Raw genomic sequence first — 16,995 nt, forward strand, 5'->3', positions numbered from 1 at the left:
TACTCCCATATAACACTTATTAAGAAAATTATTTTTCATACCGGTAAAATGTACAACGCGTTCGCAATCTTTGATCGTAATATTTCCATCATTACAAGTATTGATCTTACAGTGAAATGCATTTGTTATTCATCAGAACAGTATCTTGGCTTAAACCAATGCTCAATACACATGCAATTTCCAGTAACCATTGTACTCTATATTCTTTTGTACACTACGTATTCTTCGCGAAATATAAATATAGGCATATATGTGTACATATAGATGTGTGTGTGATTAAATTATTGCTATTGTTCCTAAAGGATGCACTATCATGGCACGGTGATACTCGATGTGACAACAATCGGAATAGTTAACACGTTGAATGTCTGAGGGTCACTAGTAACCCCAGAGTAACTTAATTATACACAAATTTTTTAAAATTTTAACAATAGGTAGCATTAACTTTAGCCCTATAAACACTAAGGGATTTCGTCGAGTCCATCAATTAAAAAATATTAAAAATATTTTTTCTAATCTAGAAAATTTGCAATGAAATTACAATTAATTTTCAATGGGACATTTAACGTGTTAACAGCAGTAGAAGGAAAAACTACCGGGGTTGATAATTAATTACCGATTGATACGTTTACAGACATGATGTACCAATACTGTATAAATACCTGAGCATAATATCGTGTTTTCTCCTAAGGAAAAGAAGAAAAAGAAGAAAAAGCATCATGCAGCAAACTGACTCATCGTGCGTAGACCTCTAGACGACAGATAACGTGAACAACGATAACCTTTAACGAGGCACAATTAATCGTATTAAAAATTCATTATACATCGTATGCGCGATATCTGTCAGCCGAGAAAAATGAAATAACGAGACAACGATTTATCGAAACCGTTCGCGATACCCTGCCAATCCTTCATCCTGTTGATTGACCACAATCGATGAGTCGTTGACTCGTTTGATAAATTTCATGACAAATTGATCGCGATTGTCGAGGATCTCCAACGTTAAGCTCGTTTCGTTTCTTACTTTTAGCTTTCTGAACTTGAAAACTTCTGATATCCATTACTGCTTTTTTATTTTATTTCTCTACAACAAAACGCGTGTATTTTCTCTCTAAGAAGGCGAATCCTGGATCTCTTGCTTCACCTCTGATTTCCCTATGTTCTCCGCTTCCCATACAGTGTCCGGGAGTTTGGTTCCCAGCGTTTCCGGGAAGAATAGAGACAGCAGACCCGCCGACAATGCCATGCAGCCGAAAAGAATGAGCGGTAACTCTGGCATAATTTGTGCCTGTGAAAATTGAAATTTATGAAAACATTTACGTAGCCATTAGGCTATCTCTACGATTCGCATCGTTCCGGTGTATGACTCACCAGAAGGGGAGTTTGGGGTGACAATATTGACCCCATGCGGCCAGTCATGCTGCAGATACCGAGCAGCGAGTGTCTCAGATTCGTGGGGAACAGCTCAGCCGTGTAAATGTAAACGGTGGAAAATGACATCGTGATGCACCATTTCCCTCCCATGTACAAAATCAGTGGCAAGAAACTCAACGAATCTGAAAGAAACACCTTGTATATCAGCCTCTACTTTGATTGTTTCGAATGAAAATTAGTTTGTCATTAAATCAGTTTACCTGCAGGTACGAACTGTATCGCGAGGCAGAATGCACCGCTTAGTAAGAAAGACGAGGAGAGGGTCGCCTTACGACCGATGTAATCGGTTAAAAACCAGGTCAGAAAGTAAGCTGGTATCTCCACAAGGGCGACCAGTATGAAATTGGTGTATTTATCGCCGGCAAAGGCCACGGAATTCAGCGATAATCCATAATAGACGAAGGTGTTCGTCAGCCAGCAAAACGAGCAGGCCATTAAACGTGTAAGCATCACCGAGCTATTCAAAACTTGCATGAACGGTGTTTTATTATCGTTTGCATGTTCCGTCTGTAAGATAGCAAGATTATAGATTATCCGAAAAATCCTCTTCATTTTGATGGTACAGTCAAGTCATTATTTCATACCTTCTCGGCCTTCACCATATTCATATCCTTGAACGCTCCAATCGCCTCTTCCGAGATTTGCAGCCCGTTAATACGCGCCATTTTACGATATATGCTCTCCACCTTCTCGTGTTTCCCTTTCGCCAATAGCCACCTTGAAAATTGGCATCATGTGTTTTGTTTTGTTTACGCGTACGAGATATTTTCGAGGGGAAACGAGTGTATAGGAACACGCATTTATCGATTACCTATGGCGTACATAGAAAAGCAACATAAGAAAAATATCTTATTGAAAGATTGAGCCGTAAAATATTTAAAGGCAGCACGGTATAGAGTACGCGTGCCGCGGCTCGTACAGACCGTTCACGATCGCGTTAATTAATTAGGGAGTAACGGGTCCAATTAAGGGTGCTGTGACGTCAAAGGTCCAGTTAATTGGCCGGATGTCGTGGAGGCATAACTGGACGACGACTTCTTAGATCGTTAAGGGGATCATTAACGAGGATCCCCTCTGGGACAATACGAATTAAACAGTCGCCAAAGGAAATTACCTGACTGATTCCGGGATCAGGAACGGCAGGAAAATGGCGAGCAAAGCCGGACCGTATACCACCCGGAGGATCAACCGCCACGATTTCAACCACATTGCGATCAATCCCAACAGCATCTCACCCACTGCAAACATGCAGCAAATGATCGTGCTCGCTAGAACTCTGCCTTTCACTCCTGCCATCTCCATTCCTGAAAATTAACCTATTTATTGGTACATATTCGCTCACATATAACAATTCTTCATCATTAAATGTGCATGCAAATTGTACGGGGTTTGATTTTAGAAAAGTATTCAAATTACATACATACTCATGTTCATATTTGAGAAGATGAAAGTCATAATGGAGAAAGTCATATTTTTTAGAATATTAATATACATGTCTGCTCATTGAGAGAAATTATATTCCAACAAATAGCAGAGCTAGTAGAATATGTAAGTAGAGCATGTTCTATTGATAATGACAATGGTGCAAGTCAGACTTATACCATTATAATTGCAATTGTTACTAGTGTTTTAACAGTTCTTGAAATTGTGGTCATTTAACTATCAATGTTCGTGCAAATATATGTCCCTCCCCCAAATTTTAATCCTACAAGTCTCGAGATATTAAGTCTAAAGATTATTGTGTCTCAGAATCACAAAAATTTCATTGCCTATTTGTTTAGAAATTTTTTAATATCCAATTTCCTGCATTATATAACTTTGTTTCCAATGTCTTAAAAAAAAATGATTACTCATACAATATGATAATTGTGATAATCTATGTACCAATAAGCGTCTAAAGTGGAACAATTTATCTGCTACATTTATACATTCTAAGGCAAGGTATTAGCAATTTAGATGAAAATTATTGTGCAAAAATTCTGTTCAAGGCTTGCTACGGTTACGGGCGCGCCTCTTTTTTTCGATATCGAAAACATTTCTGCCTGGAAGCGTGTAAAACATGACCGTTATTTATATGAACATTATTCACGTGAAACATCTTCCCATACTTTGCCTCGTTATTAACTCACCTAAAATAAATCCAGCGCTGTAGATACCGGCCGCGACAGTCGCGTCGATAAATTCGAACGCTAGAAACATCCAATAATTCACGGAAAAAGAATGTATCAGGCCGCTGATTCCGCTCAGGGACGTGATGAGTGTCAAAACTGTGCGTCTTCCGTATCTGCAAATAACAAAAAGAATAAGCCCGTTGCACAAGCACTATTTACCACTTTGAATGCCATTGTTAAAACATCTGTGTTCAACCATTCGAATAAGGCGAATATTTCAAATTGTACCGGATATTCAAATATATAATTTTTGAAAGGTAAAACGAATTCAATGCTACGAGTTTGCATTGAACGTTTCAATATGCCGCATTCGTCGTAAGAAACCGTTTCAATGCGAAGATGAATCGCGAAACGTCTAGCAAGTTCAAATCGTTCGTCGTAAATCTCTCAAAGTTTGCCCAAAGTACGAATTCATTTAAATATAATCTCCCACTTCTTGAACGATCGTTCCCCGAATTCGAATCAGAATTCATGAACTAGCTACGGGTAAGTCTGTTTGAAAGCCACTAACTGGAATACTAGAGATCTGCTGGCTCTCTAGTGTACCACCAATCTACGTGGTATTTTAGACACTTCCAATAAAATTGTTAGAAAGAAAAATTAATTCTCACTGAACAGATTTCATGATAATATTGAAATTTGTCAGAAAACATTGTCTTTGATAAAATATCAGAATCACTGATTCACAGAAATAGAAAATCTCTTAATTTTATTGTTATAAAATCAATTACTTCCGTGTACTCTATTTAAAACCAACATTTGAGTCTTTCTACTTATCACCTATCCTATCAAGATCTAAACACTTTGACCGCGTTTTACGAGACTCTCGAAACCAACGACCTGTTGATTTCGATCTCTACCCTCCATGGTTATACAAAAAAAAAAAGAACTTTCGAAAGTGACTTTTCCCTCTGGTCGTTTCATCGATTTCGATTCGTACCAAGAATCTCATTTCCTGGATTCTCGTATCGAAGCAGAAGTAATTAGGACTCCGATGTTGATTATTTCTCACCTGTCCGATATGTATCCAGCGAAGATCAATCCAACGAATTGGCCAACGTTATTTATCGTACCCACCAACGTGAGTTTCCATCGATTGATGTCACAGGTGAGGTCCCACTGTGTCGGAAAATAAAAGAAACTTTAGCGATCGTTGATCGATTTTGAATAATGGCAACCAGTGGCAATGATTTTACCTCGCTGAGCACCGTGTTCTCCGACGGATCGTAGACCCAGGAATCGCAATTGAGAGTCTCATTGCTGAACGACTGACTCGTACAAGTATCAGTATGATTTCGAACGACGTAACGAACGCACTTGGACATTTCTGACAGTTCTGGAACAGAATCCGCTGCCCATGGCACATTGTACTTCGTGTTGTTTGGGGCTTCGCATTCTGGCACCAAACACCTGTTTTTCCCAATGTTTTATTAAGAAATTTGAAAATTTATTTAGTAGATCTATTTAGTGGATTTATTTATTATGTGGCTCTAAAAATATAGTATTTGTAATAATTAACAATAGTATTTAATTATTACTCTTCCTAACGATAGTACTTAAAAAATTACCGAAAATAAAATGAAATTTTCCAATATATTCTCTTCATACCATGCGAATGAACAAAATATACAGATTGAAAAATTAAATGTGTTTTGAACAAAGAATCTTTTTATTTAGCACGGGTGAATTTCAGAATGAACGATGAGTAATCTCTGCTTGTACGTTTGTTCAAAATAATGGATAGGTACGTTAAAAGATGTAATTGTTTGAATCATTAGGGAAGTAGTAAATGGTTTGCCTCGTTCTTGGAACAGACGCGATTCTGAAAAAAGTCTGCAAAAACTGTTTACATATTTTACACTTTGCATGAAATTTGTTCGTAAGAACAATTATCACGTTATTAACGAGAGAATAAATCAGAACCCTGCGTGTATTTCACGCACTGTGCTACTATGGAAAGGTTAATAGACTTCTCAATAAAGTACTTAATCGATTTATCGTCCCGACAGTGTTACACAATTCAATGATCAATCAATTTGTTCCAGCTCGTACACTAGGATCTTCTTCTACGAGTTGTGTTTCCAACACAAAATAAATGATCGCACGGTACAGTTAAATCTCAAAAGGCTGATATAAATTCAGGAAATTTTTATTTAATTTTCTATAACGGTATATCAACGTTTATTGATAATTTATGCTACGTTCATGGAACTTTGTCTCCATCGTGGATCGCATAACAGAGATAATGAAAATTATTCGAATCAGTGTACATACCTGTACTTAACTTCCCCAGCTGTGAACACGTAGGCAAGCGTGAATCCTGCTGACAAGAACAGAGGCAAGCTAATTATCGCGAACATAATCATTTGATAGTATCCGAAGCGATCCACTTCCTGCTCGCTGCCTCTCGTTCCTCCTGCGAAAACATTGATTTCCGGCTATCAAACATACTATTCTTCCGGTTAATTCCATTTGCATAGCACGATACACGTAACGAGCGGAAAAATCGACGATTAACCCTTTCAATGAGTATACAAGATGTTTTAAGAGTTAACCGAGCAATTTCCAGAAAAATAGAATTACAAACTAAATATTATACAAATAGGTAGGCGTCCTTTCTTAGGATAAGAATAGAGGGAAGAACTATCCATTATTTAATTTTGATTCTTTATGAAAATTTAAGAAAAGTCTAATGTGGACCTTTCTAAGAATTGATATGAATAATGAGTAGGTTCTTTCCTTTACATTTTCCCTTAATTCAGGAAAGTTTAGCGAAATTAATATAACGTTGAACCTTAATATGTTACCAAAATTTTGCCACCTAGTTCTCTGTCATTTTATACAATTATCATTAAAATAAAAATGTGGTATCAAGCTCGAGCGGACATTGCCGCGTTTCGTTTCGCCTCGTATATCGCTCTAATTGATTTAGCCTGAACCGTTAATGAATCGCGTCAGCAAACGAGTGGTCGTTCTTCTTCTTCGAGGAAACAGAAGAGAAGAAACAGCCACTCGGCAGCGAGGAAAAAACATTGAACGAAAGGAAAATTGTGCTATATGGCCTGCGCCCGTTTCTTTAGCCTCTTCGTCGCGAGTGTACGCCCGTCAGTCGATTAACTCTAGTTACCATTAATCAACGAGGAAATAGCGTGAAACTTTTGCAGTTCAGATTATTTTCGTCGTTACGTCCGATCATTTTTCCAAAAATAGATGATATTTAAAAAAACAAGAATTTTGATCTTAGGAGAAACCTAAGACACTCAGTGTTTATCAAATTAACACTTTGAAGACTAATGTAATATATTTGTAATTTCGATGCTTAATCCTTTATCTATCTTATATCAATTAGAATTGAAAAATTGAAAATTCGTTTGCCAAACAAAATTCTCAAGCATTCCATTAATAATCTCTAATTACAAGAAACATAATAGCGAATCAGACTCTACGCAGAATCACAAAGGGTTGATAACCAAATAATTAAACAACAAGAAATGAAAAATATTGAGTTAACATTATGATGATTATACAGTGACTCAACTCGGCACGTTGTAGTACACATATGGTAATTTTTATCATGGCAGCATGTTGACGCATGATTGCCTAATTATTTCTAATTATTAACAATAATTTTTTTTCCTTCTATTAAGAATTGGTGATGAACTTTTATTAAGCCAGTCCCTGGTGATCCTTACCAAATAACGCATCAAATGAAATGTCACATTTGAATTCAGGTAACTAATAGGAACTTGCTCTTACCTGTGCAGCCATCGGTGATCTTTGGCGCCGACGACGATTCGTCCTTCTGCGAGCAAAATAGCCTCATACTGTCCTCCTCGTCGCCTCTTAGGCTGCGAACACAGAGATTCGAGAATTATGCCGGTTCACGGGTGGCGTTTCCTTCGTTGACCCCACGTCGGAGGTCAGATTGGTAGCGTTCGATCGACGGCGAATGATCACGAAAAACGCGCGAAACGACGCAATCCCTCGCGTGCATTACATAAAGTGAGATCAACAACGAGCTTTTACCAAACGAGTCGAAAGAGTAAAAAGAAAACCGGCAAGGAACGGGACTTTCACAACACTCTATCGCCTGACATCCGGCTAGCACCGTAGGTGGGAGAGAAACGATCTCGACTTGATATCAAGCGAATACGTGTAATTTGAAATGAAAAATTTCTTCGACTAACACGAAACTGCTTTCGACTTTCGTGATGGACCAACTGGAACTATGTAAATTGAATTGCCGGCTCCGGGTCCAACGATAAGATCGATAAAAAGTGAACCGACTGACCGCGTGGTCGCGCGAGCATTACGCGATCGCGTCCGCAGCAACCGCTCGCGGCGAATACCGATTTTCTACTGGCGCGGAGAGTGCGAACGAAATCGAAGCAAGAAGAGAAGCAACGCAACCGGTGGCGTTCGCCTCGTTTTAACCGTGCATACGTGAAAATTAACGCGTCATGCAAGCTCGCCGATTTCAGACCGGAAGTACCCTGCACACTTTGTCACTCGTTTACGTTCAGATCGAACTGGATTCCATTTCCATTAAGTTCACCGAACGATATCGATCGACGTTCCATAATTCGGTGATTGAATTTAGGAACTAGAAATTTGAAATATAAATTTCAAAAAAGTATTCTGAAAGTTGAAATAGTCTTTCGAATTTTATTCAAAGTTGAAAGTATAGTTGAAAAGTTGTAAGAGATAGTTTCGCGTATTCATTGGTAACGGATGCCTCGAGTTACATGGCCTTCCGTTCGGAATGCCATTGACTTTCTAATATGAAAGAGCGCGTCTGAAAGTGTTGAACGTCTTCAATGATCGGCATTTATATGCGGTCCGCGAGTATCGCCTTGACAATTCTTGAACGCAACGCCATGGCCGATTTAACGTTTCAAGAAGAAGAAGAATATGATGAATCGTTGTCGTTACCCTTCACTCTTGTCGTCGAATAAATATGGATAGAGAAGCGGACGATGCTGTAGAAAATTAGCACATTCGCGTTGTCATCGTAAATCATCAGTTTATTATTATTTATCGCCACGTTACCGCCTACAATTCGCTTGCCTTTTTTATTTCGTTGATTCAGGATAGGCGGATAGATAATAATATTATTGCAACTACTAATTCGTAAATTAATTATTTCACCATAATTTCATATTCTTCGAGATTTGAAAAATCTCGTCCAATTCAGATCTTAAAAATATCTTTGACCTTTAATCTTTCCAAATTCGGAAAGATGATTCTAGTCGATTTAAAAAATATTTCGCAACTGAACTGGAGCAAGATGTAATATATTTGAAGATTTCGACTCGATTTTCCCGACATTGTTTTTATTTAATTGATAATCACGTCGATGTTTCGTAATAATTTTTCGACGTCGGAGATACTCATGTCGATGCGTTGCGCCGGCTGATATTTCGTGACGATTTTTCACTGTTGCCTCCAAACACGAGAGATAAATTCAAAGATACGGTTCGTTGTTTGGCATTGTCGCGCGTAACGAATAACGGGCGGAAAGAGAACACGAGAAACGGAATGACCGTCGTTGAATTAGCCGAAGAGATATTGGTTCACGGCTGCACAGGTTTCGTCCTTCGCATGCAATTTCGCGGTTACTCCGTTCTCATTGACACGGTCGCGCGATTAACATACATTAACGTTTAAACGATCTGCCCGCCGGAGAATCCTAATTCTTCAATAAAGACGCCAGCGTGAAGCCGATATCGCGTTACCTTCGTTGAGACGCTGCGCGACGCTTCGACGTCCACCACTTGCCTCAGCTCTACCCCGATGAATTTAAGCGAAAGGAGTAATTACAACTTTGCAATATCGAACCTAATTCATATTTGACTTTACATCGTCAACAATTTACAAAGTTCACTTTGCAATCGAATTCTTTCCCTACTTACGAACTCCCTGAATCGGATTAATTCCTGATTAAACCAGGAAATCAAATTAATTCTCATACGAAAATTAGTTTTCGAAGAATATAAAATTCGTGGAAATTGAATTTCAACTTTTTAACGACCGTACATGAAATTATTCGTAGAATTCCATTAAACATACGCTACAAAATGGCCAATTGTAATTAGCATCTGTTATGAAATAATAATTGACATACCAAACGAATCCACGACACGGGTCGTTAAGTGTTGACAAACTATCGGAATTGTTCTCTTGTACTCGCGATTTAATTACCAATCGCTCGATTATTGATTAACAAAATTTTTTGATTTCTAATTAAAAAACAGGCGCGTACGTACCGTTTGTAAACAGTGCGAAGTACTGAAAGGATTAAAGCCGAGTTCGAAGCATATCTATAGAAATCGAAGTAGAAACAAATGTAACCAGCTGGCTACCTTAAAACACAGTTCAATTAAACAATCAATTTCAACGATGGACTTAAACACTCTTATCCGAACCCTATTGTTCTTAATTTGCCATGCAATTGGAGCGGAATGGATCCCGATCAAACGCGACACAATTTCCGTCCGGTATTCAAATGAAAAGAATAATAATTACCTTCAAACTTTCTATAACCGATTAATTAAATTTTTCGCGAAACAAATTCCAGGGGGTTAATCACGATCACGTTTTTGAATCAGAGTGTCACTGTTCACTTAACGCTCGATGTTCAATGAATACAAAACGGTTTCGAGATTTTCGACCGCGGCAATATCGAGAAAAATATTGTACAGAATCTACAGGAACGATGTTTCTCGTAGCTTGAATGAAATTGTACTCCCAGGATCACTATGCGTGTCGCTCGAATCGGCGCGGTATCGCGCGTGAAACAGGTGTCCGGCTACTTCGTGTCCTTTCACAAATCGCTTACGCCATCTTCGACGCCTGTTATTCGCGTGGAAACTTGTTAATTTCGCGACGATCGACACACCGTTATGGAAAATCGCGAATCTAAGCTGTGCGACCAGCGCGCAACTTCATCGTCGGTGACCACAAGTCGCCTTGTTGCTGCAGCAACTGTCTTTTGAAGGTAAACGTATACCACACACTGCCGGGTCTCCGATGACCACACGGGGGTGGGGGAAGTAAAATGGTCGAAGAAGGGGAAAAAGGATCGGTCCTTCTTAAGTTCTGCTCTTTACGACCGGATGACCACTCGGTCGTACCTACCGGTCGCGCCATCAACATTTCAGCACCATTTGCTACCTGCTTTCGATCGGAAATTCGTAGATCACTTTTGCAAATCTTGTATCGTTTTTGAAAGTCTTCCCATGAAAAATAATGATTCAGAGCCACTAATTTAATAAAACATCCTAATTTTGTAAAGGAAGAATGAGGAAGAACTTTGGCAAAGTTAAAAGTGGATTAAAGAGTGAAATTTTATTAAAACGTTGACCTTGCATGATATTAGAATCGAATGAATAATAAATGAGAACCGGGTATACTGTCTTGTCAGTCGTTCTCTGTTCAATCATCAAATAAAAAGAGATGGGGAAAAATACGATGTCCATAATTTATGACTGCAAAGCTCTTTGCGATTAACCGGGCGAACAGTTTAGCGACATTTTCCAGCGTTGAAATTTCATTGGCCCTGACGATCATGTTACGTAAAATATCGCCGTGGTATATTTCATGCTTTGCTGGATCAGCACGAATATTTACTAAAATTCTATCGTGTCGAGCGCAGCTTTTTGAACTGTTTAATGACCGATCGTATCAGAGAATTGCATAATTCTAGACGACGAATACTATGTGTGCTGTCGTTTCAGAAACTTGTGGTCAAAGCGTTAAATTGTATTTTTTACGCTAATTCGTTTTGTTTTCAGTTTCACCTCGAGAATTGCATTTTTAAAATGTTCAGGAAAATTCTCGTTAGAAAAACGTCACTTATAAATGACATACGTTACATAAAATTAATCGTTAATAAACCATTACATCGTAACGGTATTATAACATTGAAATTCTGTTAATTTTCCTTCGAACGTTCCATAAAGTCTTCGATGTGACGCAAGCCCATGTACGATGGCACTAGTTAAAAAAATTTTCCTGTTTTCTTCCAACTCGTAATCGTCTCGCTTGAAGATTATTAAAAATCACAGCATACCTCATGTGTTATTAAGCTATGTTAGGATTTATCATTTATTAAAAATTATAAAAATATTTCTATAAAATACTAAACTTCATACCACGAGACCATTATCGTGAAAATTTCGATTTGTTTTTCGAAAACATTTAAACAATGTTCCAATTTTAGGAGAGCCCCTGGCGAGTGATCTCCCGTCGAGCATCGTTTTGATTTCGTTGCCTCGTCGAGAGTGACGGTTCGATCGCGCGACGATCGTGGGCAGAAAATCTAGGCGCGCGATTTCCCGCCTCGAAACCCCGACAGATAACGCGACAGATAAGCGGGAACGGGTGAACGTTACTCAGCTCGCAGCCGCGCTAGCGAGCGTATTTTTGTCTTATTCAGTTCATCGAAAACAACTGAGGAAAAATCAAATAAAACTGGTTTACGCCGGTTTACACCGGACGCGACAGCTTGGTTACAACTATCGTACGTCGGTTTATTGTTACATCGATCGTTCTATATAACACGCTGCAATGAAAATCGGTTTCACGGTACACGAACACCAAATGAGAAAGAAAACCGATCCGAGCCGATCGGGTGATCTGTTTGTATCAATCTGGTTGGCCCGTATTTTTTTACGTTACATTTCATTACATACACGAGCAAAAAGAATGATAGGAAGTTTCAATGAAACGGAAAGAGGTTTGTCGCATTTTGTCGTCGAATTTGAATGAGGAGGTTCGAGTAAGATGACACACCTTGATATAAAGCGCGACGCACCTTATGCGTCCTATATTGTTTATTCCATGATGCACCTTGTGCGGTCTGAACTGTTTAACCCTTTCACTGCTGAGTAATCTAGGTTTAAACGTTCTATATGTACAAAATAAGAATTAGGTAAATAATACTTATCATTTTTTCCATTGCTTTATCGCATCATTATAATTTGATAACATATGATGTGTAATTAGTAATATGCGTTGATAACTTTTATTTGATTACGATTAAGATATACAAGAATCAAACTATGATATTCACGTGATGCATATGTGCGTCCATAGTAGTCAAAGGGTTAATATTTAATATAAAAGGTGACACACTTTGTGGGAGCCTATATTATCTGTATAACATAAACTACCATGCACCTTGTGCGTCCTATATTACCTACCCTATCTAAGCCCTGACGCATCTTGTGCGTCCTACATTACCTACCCTATGTAAGCTCTGACGCATCTTGTGCGTCCTACATTATCTACCCTATGAAATCTACGACGCACTATTTCATACAAAAGGCGATGCAACCTGTGTCCAATATTAAAAAAATTACAAAAAAGATAAGATCGTACAAAAGTAAAGTAAATATTAAATAGTCTAGAAATTATAATCCCAACGCCTGATGACTGTCGTATAACAAGACCCTTGTCTCGAATGCAGTCTACGAGATTATGAATCACGAAGAGAATCAATCGATCTCAACTCCGTTCGATTTTCACAGCGGGAAAATTGAAATCACACTATGTTAACAATTAAAAAGAATAAATATACGGTATGCAAAAAATTCGCAGTTCGTTTCAGATTGATTCGCCTGTTTCTCGTTGGATTTCGCATCCGATGTTTACGACTTTCAATGTATTTACAATGCATCGATGTTTCAATTAGATAGGTGCAATCTATCGCTCCGATTGCGTGGCCGATATCGGTGCACAATTACATCTGCGTACTTTTATGCTACATTTTTATTTTTATTTTTTTTTTCGTAAACGTGTTGCTATAGGTTGATCGTAGGATCTTGTAACGGAACGAATCAGGACGTGATAAACGAAAATAAAACCTTCGCTAATGTTTGAAGACTTATTTAAGGTTTAATTAACGCGTTCTAAATGAAGCATTCTAATTTAGCGATGACTGGAGGGAAAACCAAGAAACGATGTTATTTTCGATTTCGGTCATTACACGCGCGTAACCACTTAAATATTGACAATTGATCGATAATAAAAATAGCACACAACGAGCCGGAGGAAAGTTTGTAATAAGATCAAAGGCGTAAGGAGGTCGACAATCGTTCAATGTATAAATATTTGTGGGTTACTCCACTTTGTCGAAGTAAATAACATTTCATGACCCAGTTAAAAAAAAGAAGAAGAAATCGGAAAGCAGAAGATAGCGGAAATTGGAAAGAAAATAAAGTATATGATAATAAACCTTTATCGCGACGATTGAAGAAGATGCATTCATTGTACGAACGATCGTCTGTTTGCACGAAGATAACCCGCAATTTGTTTAAGATTTCATCTGAATCCGTCGATTGTTCGAGCAATATCTGATAATCGTCAATTGTCGAGAGAAGCGCAGATTTTTCATGGACAAATAGACCTACTTATCGACCTAAAGTTTCCATGATGAATGATCATTGTACAATCGTGTTTAGATGTCGGTCACTTTCGCAAAAACAGTGCAATGCAGACCTTCCTGACAGTTCGATAAAAACTCAATGCGATCTATTAATCACAGTTGTGGGTTTTTTTACCATTATAGAAAAAAAAAATTCAATTGGATTTCCCATAAAACGTCGGTCAGATTAATCAAGTTTCTTGATTATATTACATTCTTCGAGCTCCTCTGCTTCCTTTCAATCAGTACATTCTTTCCAACTTCTTTACCTTTTTTTCTGTAATTCTTTTGGATTACGTAAAAAAGATAATTACGGTGAATGTAGAAAATGTTATATTCCAGATCAATCAAAGATAGAGTATCAGAGACTTAAAAATCGTATCGATACAATCAAAAGATCGTTAATTTAAATCGCTTTATCATTCGGCAAGATATCAGCCACTTGAAAATTCATATTATGAAAGCTATCATTTTATTCATCTTCCATTATAGTTATTATAATTCAATTTCTAAGTTTTCGTGATTTAAGCGATCTTAATGCATCAATAACCAGGGAGATCCATTTTGAAATTTAGGTAATTGAATTAAAGAAATGAAGATGGTACAATTATGTATTCTCTAGATGGAACATATCAACGAAGGAAAAAAATAATCTACTGCCACGATTAAGAGAAGCCGTTGGTTCTAAGCGTTCCTGCAAACAGAAGTTAAGTTCTGCAAACATTTCGAAGGCCGGTTAAACGCGATACTAAAACGCGACTACCCGTGTCAATTAGTCAGTGATGCATAATGACAAGGTAAATGAGCCTGTCCGAACCCTGGACTGTCCTCGTTCGCGATACAACGATTCGACAATGAAACTCGCAGGGGAAAAATCAGTAGCTGAAAATGCAAATCACGAATGCACGAAGTTCGCGACCTCGTGGAAACGTGACTAACGCGCACGCAGTCGAAACAAAGTCTTGCATTCGCCTTCGAATAAATCAAGCCTTAAACAGCTTTCGAATCTGTAATTAGCATTCGTTTTGGTATTCACGAATTACGAAGCGATCGCAGTAACTCTTTATAGCAGATACTTTATACTTCGCCTTGAATTTTGGAAATTTTATACGCAAACATTACCAAAGGTAGTTGCAAATTTTTCCAAAAGTAAGAAATTTTCAAATTTCAGCTTATGTGCTTATTATCTTCATTTATCTCGTCGTACGTAAATACCAAGAAAGCTTGGATCATGCTAATGACACGGTACCGTATCGCTAATAGCCTTTGTTGGGAGATAATGAAAGGAGCGTATAATTATTACTTTCGCTCGCTTAGAATTTTGAAAACTACTTAAATACCAACAAAGCTGATGACATTCTTATTATCGTACCATTATTTCAATTCGTTTATCCTTTATTAAAAGAAAATGATAAGAGGAAAGGCTACTACTTGTATTTTCATTCGTTTCGCTTTTATTTTGGAAATAAATACAGAGCTGTGAAAACAAAACAATAACAATATTGTAATTATTAATTTAGCTCGCGACACTATCGTCGAGTTGACGGATCATTTTCGAGGGATCAACACCAGCCGGGGTACTGTTCGAGGTAAACATCGACGTTATGGTAGCGGATGTGCGCTGTTCGTTTCGTTCACATTCTTATCGAGAGTATAGTGGTCGTGGTGTTTTGAAAAAGAGAAAATCGTCGAACAGATAAAAACAGACTGGCACGATCAACGGTCCGGGACAGCCTGATAAATATGTAGTCGGGCTACCCGATGATGATTTCACTGCGATGACAAAGAATGTAACGGATGAAATTATTTTTAACCGATTTATGACAGAAAATTCGTTTCCATCGACGCAAAATGTCTCTCATTAATGAATGAATTCTTTGATGAGAAACTGAACGATCATTATCGATGATCCAAAGTTCGTAACACGTTCGAAATGAATCGTTACTTATCGATAGACGCGTATGATCGATCATTGTTTCGCGTATGGCTAGTGTGAAAAAGCGACGAACGATAGAAGAAGGGTGAAATTCTCTGAACAGGGTGAAAACACGTGTCCATATGAATTACTTACATTCTAGACCCCATCCTGGACCCCATGGTGCTGTCGCGTTGAAACTCGTCTAATGCACTCGGTCCGGGAACAGAGAAGCTGTCGTTAAAGCGGAAAAATGCTTCCCCTCCGCGTTAGCTCGCGGGGCTAGGTAAGCGTCGAAACCGCTCGACTTAACGCCACGCCGCGCCACTCGAGGCACTCTCCTTTGTCCTATATTTCACAGCTCGCGGAGCTTCAAACACTCGAAAGTTTGTCAGTGTTTAGTCATACGAAGGCGGCAGCAACAGCACAAGTTTGTACACTCGTTATTAAGTAGTAAGAGGAGGAAAAGAAGGAGGAGGATCAGGAGGAGGAGGAGGAGGACTGATGCAGCAGTGAGCGGTGCGACAAGACGAAAAGTTGGGGGAGAGACACCGAGGACATCGTGGGCAGCGTCACATTTTTCCGACGTTCTCTCATCTGGATCGTTGTCAAAGCTGGGTCAACAGTTCGTCTGCTGGGATACCCAGGGACGCTCCATGAAACTGATTGGATATCCCTATCTCTCTATTCTAGAGAATACTTCGCCTCTTCCTCCGAATGTCTCCTCCTTTTTTCGCGAAACACGCGACGCTGGGTCTACGAATCGCTCATGGCCACGTCCTCTTCGCGGATCGTTACAATTCGTAACAGATAACGTCACGAATTCGACAGATGCGTTCTAATCGAACTGATAAATGTTTTGAGAAGTGTGCTTCATCGTCGCGCTTGATTAACTATTCTTCCAGATATACCGACGACCTTTAAACAACGATCGAACAGAGGCAACGCTTCTGTTTCGCGCTTACGCGAAACTGATTGGTGACTGAGATCGTGGCATTCCCGATAAATCGCCGTGGAAATCCTTTCAGATAGAGATACCGATTCCGTCG

At 38.7% G+C, this 16,995-nt stretch overlaps 1 protein-coding gene across 3 annotated transcripts; it reads right to left on the reverse strand.

The window, feature by feature from the left end:
• Positions 1-259: 259 nt before the first annotated feature.
• LOC117605987 (solute carrier family 22 member 21) lies at positions 260-16,340 on the reverse strand. 3 transcript variants are annotated; one of them, XM_034327896.2, is made up of 11 exons: positions 16,103-16,340; positions 7,362-7,453; positions 5,880-6,021; positions 4,802-5,015; positions 4,618-4,724; positions 3,564-3,718; positions 2,549-2,738; positions 2,019-2,151; positions 1,635-1,941; positions 1,372-1,556; positions 260-1,288 (listed from the first exon to the last, which is right to left on the reverse strand). In XM_034327896.2, the coding sequence occupies exons 1-11, from the start codon at positions 16,126-16,128 to the stop codon at positions 1,112-1,114; spliced, it is 1,728 nt and encodes a 575-aa protein (XP_034183787.2). In that variant the 5' UTR covers positions 16,129-16,340; the 3' UTR covers positions 260-1,111. The 3 variants fall into 3 exon arrangements, with proteins under 3 accessions (XP_034183787.2, XP_034183788.2, XP_034183789.2); XM_034327897.2 differs by lacking the exon at positions 16,103-16,340 and adding an exon at positions 10,131-10,607; XM_034327898.2 differs by lacking the exon at positions 16,103-16,340 and adding an exon at positions 7,793-8,228.
• Positions 16,341-16,995: the final 655 nt, after the last annotated feature.

This window comes from Osmia lignaria, chromosome 2 (genome assembly GCF_051020975.1).
Source record: "Osmia lignaria lignaria isolate PbOS001 chromosome 2, iyOsmLign1, whole genome shotgun sequence".
Lineage (NCBI taxonomy): Eukaryota > Metazoa > Arthropoda > Insecta > Hymenoptera > Megachilidae > Osmia > Osmia lignaria.